At 31.4% G+C, this 11887-nt stretch overlaps 1 protein-coding gene across 1 annotated transcript; it reads right to left on the reverse strand.

Annotated features, from left to right (window-relative positions):
- Nucleotides 1-1198: 1198 nt before the first annotated feature.
- Nucleotides 1199-3823, reverse strand: LOC18052755 (translocon-associated protein subunit beta). Its single transcript, XM_006446909.2, has 6 exons — nucleotides 3484-3823; nucleotides 3221-3319; nucleotides 3004-3112; nucleotides 2836-2907; nucleotides 2706-2711; nucleotides 1199-1615 (listed from the first exon to the last, which is right to left on the reverse strand). Exons 1-6 carry the CDS (start codon nucleotides 3663-3665, stop codon nucleotides 1499-1501), a joined length of 585 nt encoding a protein of 194 aa, XP_006446972.1. The 5' UTR covers nucleotides 3666-3823; the 3' UTR covers nucleotides 1199-1498.
- Between the last annotated feature and the right edge of the window lie 8064 nt (nucleotides 3824-11887).

Genomic DNA, 11887 nt, shown 5'->3' on the forward strand with positions numbered 1-11887 from the left:
TCATGAAATATAGATAGAGGTAATATAATTAGAGAATGTAGTAATTCTATCGAGTTGTAAAATACGATTCTTATTTGAACTTGATTAATTGATTAAATCAGTCACTTGATTATCATTTGGATGGATTACAATTATATAATAACTCATTAGAGTAGACCTATCAAAGGCAATTTATTAAATCAATCTCTCTTATTTCTCTCTACTTTTCAAATTAGAATACAACAAGGCTTCTCATTTGAAAGGTGTAAAGAAAGCAAAAACAACTGATGAAATGTACAAAGCATTATGCCAATACAACAGAGAAAATCATAAATATAAGTATTTAATTTCAAATTAGTTAATTATTAATTTATGTATTGATTGAGTCTTATAGAAAATTTAAGATTTTTTTAAAAAATTTATTACCTAATAAATTTATTGAATTACTCTTTCGCCTTAAGCTGGGATCAACAAAAACTATTATTTAATCAAGATTATCAATTTATTAAATATTAATTTAATAAAATTCTACTGTGATCTATTAATAAACAGGTGGTTGTAGTAATTTATAGTAATTTATCTTATTGAAGACCAAGGAGGACGACAATGCACCGAAGATACCTTTTTGAGATATTGCCATTAACGTTTGATATGCAAGTAACAAATTCGAGCCGCACAAGGAATAACTCAGCTCTTTTCCAATCCACCAATATATTCAACTATTCCAGCAGACACGATAACAAACTTTCTACAAAGATCCATCTTCTATGGCTTAAAATCTTCGGAATGTAAAGAGTGGAAGCCTTAGATTTAACGAAAACCATGCCATCACATTGCAAAATAACCAAAAAAAAAAAAAAAAAAAATCCACAAAAGGCATATGTCTACCTTCACAATAAATGGAAGGACAAAACATGTAAAAGGAGGAATAAAAAGTTTTGGTGGTGTATATAGAGTCTGGATTGAGCGGGAGAGAGTGAGGGGGGCTTCGCAGTCGCCCCCTTAAAGATTCCTTTGCCGTCGCAATTCAGACGATGATTCTTCTTCTTCGTCTTTTCCTTTTTGTAACAGCCATACCAAAACAAACAAGGTAAGTTCGATGACGACAACCTAAAATTCTACCAGGACTAATAATTTAAAATTGGAAGAAGAAAATCTTATTCGTCCATTTAGCAGGACTCAGCTCATTAAATGATCGACCAATATGCACCGAACAATCTTCCGAATATAGTTCACTATATAACGTTTTGATTTGACCACTCTTCAAAATCAAATCTGATCTAATAAGACCCAATGATCTATGTTTAGAATCTTAAAAGCAAAAAATTCAGTACACAATGCTAACTGGAACTAGGATTTAACAGTATATAATCCTGAGGTTCAACTTAAAAAGTGAAGATATAATTAATTTCCTCCCAAAAACAAAAATTGTGCTAAGATTGAATCAAATTACAGAAAACTGTCTCAAGTGTGGCTTTGATTGCATCGCTCCATTCTGGATTATAGCTCAAACTACTGCTTAGCGCTTCTTTTTGCTTCCTTTTGCAGCTGACTTTGATGGGGAAGTGATCAAATACACAAACAGAACAATAATGGAGATAACCGAGATTTGAGAGCCGTACTTTGCCAACAACCTCTGCAAAATAGGAAATGACGATAAGATCAAGGGAAATGTATACATACATATTCGTTTAGGCAGTGATCAAGAGAAATGTATACAATCATTATACAAACCTGATGCATATATGGTATATTAAAACAAGTTTTTAAGATAATTGAAATACAATTATTCAGAGTCAGTATAAACAATGCCTCTGCTTTTCAACCTACTTGGGCAAAATACAATATATTTGGCTAAATACTTAAACAAATAATAGGCTTGGTTAACACGAGATCCAGAAAACCATTAATCCATTGCAAATAGAAAACAATTAATACCTTGCACATTAAGTTGCCAAATACATTTTCAGATCATAAACTGTAAATTTCATGGACCAATCAGTAAAGATTTTTAGCATTGTAATTGGAATCTGATTTATCAAATGGAAATTAAACAAAAAAAAAAAAGAATTTTGTACTTTTGAGATCTGAGAAGCATTTCAAAGACAATTGTCTGAAAATAAAAAAAATCTTAGCTTTGGAACAAGTATCTTATGGAACAGGATTTTGTTTATTTTCTTTGTCCCACTTTCCAGAAATGTGGAAAGTGTTTTAACTGTTTTTGAATTTTAAAACTTTTTTCTTCAGCATGAATTGAGCTTTATAAATTGCAAGAAAGGCCAGTCTTCCGAAACAATATAAAACACGGCTTTTGTAGTTTGGTTCCATTCTGTAGTTTATCTAAAACCACTTCACAAAATCCTTAGCAAGCAGGACCAAAATAGAAACACTGAATTGCTTTTTCAGAAAAAATGCAACACTTGCTCTTCTACTTTCACAATACATATATGAAGTATGATAAAAAACAATCCTTCAATTAGTTACCAAATGTAACCATACACAAATCACTTCATCTAATTGCACTGTCATCCAAGGTTAAAAGATTCCAAGATTATTTAAGCAATAAAATTCATAAAATTGTCAGCTAATCATTATTATTTCAATCATCAAGCCATGCTCCAATAAACTATAGATTCAAGTCACTTCAAATCCATACAGAATCCAAACACAAGTTAAAAGAGAAAACTTCATAATTCAAATATTGTAAAGAAAAATATCATTCATACCTTAGCCTGCAGACGTTTTCCCACAACCAATGAAGATCATCCCATGAAACAACAACAAAGCATTGATGTTAAACCACAAGTTTACTCAATACATCAGCTACATTTTTTAACACAAAGAAAAATAACATACCAACTCCAATTTATTTTCAGTGGGTTTCTCTGCAAGGACATCTAGTGGCAACATGGGGGTCGAGTATGCCTCCTACATAAAAGAAACAGCACAATAAATTACAACTGCCTACGATTTGTGTTTATGCAAGATTTGAACACTGAACACTGAACACTGAATAAATCACACCTGAAGGGCAGCCTTAGTAGGGATACGGAAAGTAATGAGAGCTGGAGAACCATGAAACATTCCTTTAACTTTGGCATCCAATTCGAAAGAATGTGAAAGAATACCACCGCTGCAATTTCAACATACATAATTCAGCAATTACTCGTCGAATTCAAATTTTCGTTTAAGAGAAAAAAAATTATGAAAAATAGCATTACTGCAAATAATTATAACTCACGCATCAAGTCTTTCCCATGACTGTGAAATGTTACCGCTGATTACATCAAACTTATCTTGTGGCCAGCTATCATCTGTCAGGCTCACATCATAGGCAGTCCTGTCAAAAAGATTCTCAATCAATTTCCTCATACGATGTCGTTTTAGTTGTGATTATAGATTTAATAATTGAAAACATGCGCGAGATCAATCAAACAAAACATCAAGACTAGATCTGAATGAAGATAACAGAAGTGATTATTATTCTACGAAAAATGGACTTACGAAGTGCCTTGATTGTAGATATCGACGGAGACGGAGACCCGCTCGGCGCCGGATTTGAGGCGTTTAAGAGAAGCCTTCTTGTGGGCAACGATGAAGGGAACGTCTGAGCTGGCAAATGATGACGAGATCAAGAAGAGAGCGATCAAAACTGAGATCAGAGACTTGCTGATCGGACTCGCCATTGATGCGGGGGAGATTCGGACGATACGGCGATGGAGGATACGATAGGGCTTTGCAACAATAATTCAGAGGAGACGATGAAGTCAAAATGAGAGTTAGGGTTCGTCCATTAATTATCGTCAACTGTCGAAAAATCTCGGATCATGATGTGAAACGACGTGGTTTTCATATTTTGTAATTCCTTTTAGTTACTTAATTTCCAAAAGAAAAGAAAAAGAAAAAGAAAAAGAAAAAAATGGTGGAAGAAATTTGGATAAATATATATTTTCGTTTTTTTTTTTGGGATTAGGATAATAAGGTAAGGAAAGTTCAAATTCATTTTTTCTTTTACTTCTTTACAGATTCCAACTAAGATGATCAATAAAATAAAAGTACTTAAAAATTAACTGACCACACTTTCAAGAACATATTTTTATTGTTATAATAATTTATGTGCATATTCTAATATTATTTATTTGAAAATATCCAAAGTGTTTATATTTAACATGATACATTGGATATGAAAGGATAACTACGTGATTTTTTTTTCTTTGGTATAAAATACGTTCAATTTTTGTGAAATAATTTTTTTTTTGAAATTTGACATGCCTAAACATGAGAAAAGGATTGCATTGATTATAAGAATTGGCCACGATGGATAGTGCTGCCATAACGTGATTTTGAGTTGATGCGGTAAATCATAAAATAATTGCTATTTTTATTGTTATCCTTTTAATTTGTACTCCCACAACCATAATAAAACTTGAATCTTCATCTAATGATTGTTTATGATTTTCTTTGATATTGAGGTATTGTAATTTTTAATCTACAGCTGTTATAACATAAAATTAGTAGCAGTACAAAGAAAAAAAAATAGTTAAATATTTAATAAATCTAATAGTTGTGGAGTAAAAATTGATAATATTTTTAAAAGAAAATAGTTTTATGACATTAAGAAACTATTATAAAATAAAAAAATAAATTATTTAAATTTTTTGTAAGAGTATTTAATTACTTTCTTTAATAGACAATTAAGTCAATCTTAGAGTGGAGCTTTTAACATCCCTCTAAAATCCTTTTAGCACCCTTTTGAATTCATTTCCTCCGTTCATTTAATAAAATACGAATTCAGATATTAAAATTAACCATCTTTCCATAAAATTTTACCCAAAAAAGTATTTATTTTTTAAATCACATGCAAATATTAAAATATTCAATTTTTATCTTAATTTTTTCTTATTATATAAGTTCTATCTTCATAACTCTATAATTTTATAATTTTTTAAAAATTATTTCTCAATTAAAATTTAAAATATAAATATAAATTATGAAATAAGGTGGGTGTAAAAAATATGTTAAAGAATAACTCGTAAATTAATTTATCTTAAATTATTTAAGTAATTTTAATCGAAAGTGAATTTTAAGAGAAAATATTTTGAGGGGTGTCAAAAGCCAACACTAAATATTATTAATGGACCGACCTTGAGTCCTAAACACACGCAATGTCTCACCCGGCCCATGTTGTTTTATGCATTTCTGTCTGATATAAAGCATCATTATTCCTTTTGTTTGCATGGAGCGACAGAACTCAAAAGCATTATCGATTGGTGAGCTTTAATGATATTTTACTAGCAACTGTATCGTTAGATTACATCAGGGATCAAAAGAATAACCTTTTGCTTGCGTAGAAAATATCTCGTGATGATCTTCTTAGCTTTTATCTTAACAAACACGTAAATATTATTTTTAGTGAATAAATTAAATTGTGAAAAAAAGAGATTAATTACATATCTTTAAAATTTCAGAACAACTTGATAATTAACGAGAGGCTATCCCACTAAGATATAATTCCTTTCCGTCTTTTAATGATTTGTACAACATGAAGATGTAAGCTGGATCTTTTATAATAACTTCTTAATTACTTTACTGAATAATTGAGACAGTGACACGAAAATATCCTTCGGTTCAGGGGAAGGTTTGTTTTTCCATCGATAAATAAAATAAAGTAATTATGCTAATATTTAATTAATTCCAAGAAAAACCTATCTAATAATGCTTTTATTCATTACATCGCTTTTCTTCTTCGTTAATTTGACATATATATACTGAACTCTGGAGTTTCTTCATATTTAATGAAAAATAACAACAGAAGTGCAAGATCCAAGAAGAGAAGGCCTAGCATGAAAGATAAGAGCCTGTGACTTAGCCAAGGAGACTGCCTGGCAACCAAACAAGAGAGGCTTCCAGCCACTTGAAACCCTCGTCTTGCAATCAAGGTGCAGGCAAGTCATCCTTGGCTAACAAACAATGATATTATATTCATGTAAGACCCCTCTCCTTATATTTATCTGCATCAAACCTTTCTGCTAAGTGAGTAAGCACCAAATATTTGAGCTTCGTGAAGAAGAGAAAGGCTTACCGTGAAAGACATGCAAGAGACTGTCAAGTTAGCCAAAAGACGACCGCCTAATAATACCCCAAAGGGGTTTTAATCAAATTAGTAATTTAACCAACATTTGGACACCACTTGGAAATTAAGATCAGGCGCGAGTCATCCTTGGCTGCTAAACTATACTCTTGGCTTCAGGTAAGGCCTCTGTTCCTCTATTTATAGCCAATCCAAGATTGCATGTTAGACTCGGATCACCACATCTTTTGCCTCGTCATTGAGTTTCTTTTTTTTGTTTTAATATTTATTTTAACCCATTCCACTGGAGTTGAGATGAGGGAATATAGGGTGCGTTTGAAGTTGAGGTTGGACAATTATAATTTTTAAGTTATAATATTAAAATATTTAATAAATAATAACTACTATATTGATATAATTTTTTATTTATAAAATAAAAAATTTATTATTTAATAATTTTATTAAAATTATTATTTAAAATTTATATTTATTATATATTATTAATTTTTATTTTATTATTATAATTTTTTTCTACCACAACTGTATTTTAAAACTCAATTCTAAATATGACAATATTCTATTAACTTGCAGTGATCCCATGCAATTTATTTCAACTATTGTGGAGATAGAATTTCCACTGCTAATTAGGAAAGCCCTGGAAGGTATCCGCGTGGCAGAAGTGGAACTGCTTTCCAAGCACAATTGCTGGTGCAACTTGCTCTGACTCTGACCTCCAGAAATATCTTCATCCCTCAAAAGATAATGTAATAAACTAAAGCTGTAAGCTGATATTATGCCTTGCTTGTCCATGTTACATTGAACACTGATGTTGGCCATGGCACTTGGCGTGCACATGCATTTTGAGAGTTTGGATTCGATCGATCTGGTTGGCTCCAGTTGATACAAATTAAATTCATGGGCTTAAAGGCATACATAAGCCAAGCTTACATGCAAGCCAATTATGGCAAGCGATATAAGCCAGGGTTCATTCCATGATGTCCATATATATTCTTTAAGGACATTATCTTTATGTATGGCGCTCCTCTGACCTCTTTTATTTAATTTCTAGTAAAATATTTCTGACCTTTAAATTTCGAAACCTTTTGATACTTGATGATTTTGACCTCACATATAGAAGGGTAGAATAATATTATCAAGAAAAGATTTATTTGAAAGGTTTGTATATGGTTGATTTGCTCACAGACGAGAGCCACCGACCACGTCCCATTCTTATGCCTTTTCCCTATTCTTCTCTTCTTTAGGAGGCATCGTCAATCCATTAAGATTTCCATAAAATTTAAAGTTCTAGAAATAACATTAAATGTTATTTTCAGCATCTATGGAAGTGAATGCAACAGCTTATTAAATGACTGTTTTTAGTAGATTTTGAGAGTGTGAGTGAAAGTCACAAAATTAAATTAAGAAAAATGAATTTATTTTTGTTGGGATGTAGGATGTTTCGCTTGCTCTGGGTGAATTTTTTTTTTTTTCATAAATTTTAAGGAGTGAAGGAAGAGTGAGAGGATGATGGATAAAGTGAGAGGTTTTAATCCCGGCTAGGAGAGCTTGTCGAGTCGCCTTAGACCTACAAAATAATGAAAAAAGAGGTCATAGGTGGAGCTGAGGGTGGCTGACGACCACACTCTGACACTCAAATTAGAGTTGCTCAGGTTAGAGAGCTTGCAAACTCTTAATAATGGAGGTTGGAGGTAGAAGAAACTTAACCCTTGTGGTGTGTGTGTTGGCCCTTCTGATAAAAATAAAACACGGGTATTTTATAAGGTGTACCCTGACTGACGTACCACCTGGCGTTATTTTATTGGTGTTCCTTATTGGTACATCAGAGATATTCTTATCTTTCTCACGTGTGACTGCTTCAGTGTTTCAAAATATGCTTGGAGAGCAAGTATGAGGCGCATATACGTGTTAGGCGTAGAGGGATGGTCCCACATACCTTTGCTAAAGCTGTTGAGAATTTGCAGGCTTGGCAGGAGAGGACAGGTGGTCCCAACTGTCCTAATAACAACCTTTTGGCCTGTTTGAAGGCGTGACATGTTGTTGTTTCCTCTTTTTCAGCACAATATTCCCTCGTTGATTTCTTATTTTTTACTAAGGAATCAACCAATCTTTTTTCAAATAATGCCTCTTTTATCTCCTGACATTTTTAAAATATATTTTTGAGCTTTTTACCCTTACTCGGCGTACTTCGGGTATCCCACAGAACTACTGGAGTACTCGGTGTAAGCCAACATTTTTGTGATGACTCCAGCTACAAAACTCCATATCGACACCTGACATTTTTATTTCGTCTTCTACTTCTCCCCCAAACAATGACCTCATTATATATATATATTTTTTCCCATCAAATTTCATTGCTTGACTTGTTAGTAACATCTTCATTAGTTTTATCCATTTATATTGATGAATTTAACATCTACTCTTACTATATATCTTAGTGGTGACTAGTCGAATAGGTGGTAAAATCTCTTTGGATGTGGTACAAGTGATTTGAGATTCAAACCTCATACTCCTACTTATATTGGAAGAGATTTATTTTTATTATGTAATATAAGAAAAGAGTAGGTATACACGCACTCTAATTAAAAATATTATGAATAAACACCCTTATTTTAATAAAATTATTTATTGCAAAAGTATAAATAAGCTTTCTTCAAATACATAATCTCCAATTCACAGGCTTCTTTTACATTTATATTTCTATACTTATCTCAATTGACAAGTCACTATTCGAAATCTGTCATATATTAGATGTTTTTCATCATAATTGTTATAATTTCACATTATATGTCAATAAATTTCAAATCATATATATACCATATCATTTCAGATACAAGCTATAAATCCCAAACCAAATACATATTTGTAGCATTGCTCTATACATCATCAATGTTAAATGCTTTCTTACAGGAGTTTATTCATCAATTATTAACGTTTCAACAGTGTGACACTTATGTTCTAATACAATTTCCTAGATGATAATTTTTCTCTTCAGGCTGAAGGGGATACTTTCAAATATTTAAAAGAAATGACCTCTCCATTGATGCACACAGAACTTGAACCTCTTATCATTCATTAAAAAAGAAAAGTAATTTACCATTAACCAAATGGATAGCTTCCCAAATAAATATCAAAATTTGTGGACATTGAAGGGTCGACGGTGAATGCGCGTGCTTATAAGAATTTTTTGGCGTTCGGTTGATTAGCTAGCTTTTGCTGTCAGTCATGTCTTCTATTATAGTTCCAAAAACTGTGTTTTTGGAAGAATTTGTTCACCGTCGAGTTCTGAACAATATGGATTAACTATATATTGCCTTATATAACATGTCGAATAACGGACTTATTTCAAAACAATAAAGCTACAGTTTTCAATTAATATCTCAAAATTTTCATTAATTTACTAGTAAATTTTTGAGAATTTTAAAATTACTTATTAATTAGGAAGTGTATAGTAATATTACTCATTTATAAAAGTGAGGATTATACGTATAAGAATTCTTGAATTTTTTGTGAATGAAACTGCGAACGTTCCTTGATTCATCTTGCAGACAATACAAGGGACAATACGTACTACTTACAAGTTTGTGCGTAAATTAATAGAAATAAGGAAAGCTACCAGTGCGGTAATTACCTCCTGAATATTGATCTTGTTTACTAATAATTAAATAACACATTACTAGCCATTTGAGTATGATTATGGCTTGTAACGGTTGGTGAAGATACTGCTTGATTTCCTTTGATTTTTTCATGTGCAGAATTACAGAGTAATTAAAATGACTCCTTGATGGAGAATCCATTAGCCACGGCAGCAAAAAGGTCATGGAATTATATACAATGAAAATAAGAAAGCTGCATGTCATCTATCATAATTCAGAAGTGGCGTATATGTTTGTAATTCGTGTTACCATTTTAGTTTTTAGATTCGCCTCTGTAGCTTGCATTGCATATCTATTTACATACCTCTAATTTTCAGTTGTCCATTGTTTCACGAAATGCATTAATATGTAATTGCTGGCTAGTTTGAGCCCTTCGCACGACGGTACATAAATCAAACGAGCTGTGTCTTTATCGAGGAGGAAGAAAAGGTTTAGCATGAAAGAGAAGAAGCTGTCAGCTTAGCCAAGGAGACTGCCTGGCAACCAAACAAAAGGCTTCAAAGCTTGAAACCTAATTATATTGCAAGCCGCAGGCAAGTCATCCTTGGCTAACAAAAATTACTCTTATCTTCATGCAAGACCCCTCTTCCTTATTAGATTATTCATGCTTCATTTAGCACAATGCAATTGCTTTTATATAGTTTTGAGAGATCTTACTTAGCTTGGAGAAGAAGAGAAGGCCTAGCATGAGAGACAAGAGACTGTCAAGTTAGCCAAGGTGACTGCCTGGTAACCCATCAATGGCTTCATTTAAAAAACTAATTAATCAATATGATTAATCTGAAACCGCTTAATTGGAAGAATCAGGCAAGTCATCCTTGGCTACCAAACTAGACTCTCATTTTCATGCTAGGCCTCTCTCCCTCTATCTATGATATCGTATTCATTCACCAATATGGGAATTGTGGAATGGTTTTGTTGTGTTTTCAAGTGTCTATTTATAGGCGCCAACGAAAGGCTTGTTAGGTTCGGTCCATTGGTACCCAATTTAGCTAGTGATATATCATCTTATCAAATTGCCACATCGATAAATTTCTCTTTCCTTTCATTTTCCTCACATTTTTCTACTTATCGAGTTCACTACCATATTGCGTTGCCTGGCATTATATAGTTGGGATATATTCTCTTGAGTGACCCTATGCATTTTATTTCATTTAATTTATTTCCATTTTTGGAAAGTTTCCCACTAGCAAGCAATTGCCTGGGAATGGTTCAATTAATTAGCGAGGTGGCATAATTACCGGGTGATAACCTTTAATTATACCCTCTGTGTATAAGGCTGCTGTAAGATGATATATTATATATATGCCTTGCAGCTGGTTGCATTGATTCTTGGAATGTGCATGCATCTATAAAGGTTTGGTTATTAATTGTCACCAGTCTGAAACACATAAGCCGGAGAGCTAGCTCTCACTATTTTCGGACCAATTATGATAAAGAGTTCATTATTCATGTCATTACTTCTTTTCCGTTTTTATGTTGCGTTTACTTTTTGGATTGGAGTGGGAATCCCGAGGAGTGGGAATCCTTGGATTAGGAGTGTGGAATGAGAGTGAGAGTAGGTTGTTTACTTACACTAGAATGGAAGCATGAAATAGAGATCAGAATCCAATTTATGTGTTTACTTTGTCTTGGATTGGGAGTAAATAGTTTCAAATTACAATTTTATCCTTATTTAAAGAATTATAGTTTTTAATTACAAAACTAATAAAAAATATATTTAATGAATAATATTTATTTTATTATATTTATAAATTTATTATAATTATTAATATTCTTAATTATGAACAATAAATTATTAATTTTAATATAAAATGAAACCTTATTTTATTTTATTTAATATAATTATATTAAATTTATTATTATATAAAATAATAATATAATATTATTTAGTACAAAATTAATATTTTCTTAGAATAAACTATTTATTATTATTATTATTAAATAAATATAGTACTATTATTTTTAAAATAAATATAGTACTATTATTTTTAAAATAAATATAATAATATTATATTTATTAATTCTCTATTAATGTAATAGTATTATTTTAAAATAATTTTAACTTAGAATCAATGTAAATTATTATTTAGTTAAATATAATATTATTAATTCAATAAATATTATTTATTTTATTTATTAATTATAAAATATTAAATTAAAT

The sequence above is a fragment of the Citrus clementina genome, unplaced genomic scaffold (assembly GCF_000493195.1).
Source record: "Citrus clementina cultivar Clemenules unplaced genomic scaffold, Citrus_clementina_v1.0 scaffold_2, whole genome shotgun sequence".
Taxonomy (NCBI): Eukaryota; Viridiplantae; Streptophyta; class Magnoliopsida; order Sapindales; family Rutaceae; genus Citrus; species Citrus x clementina.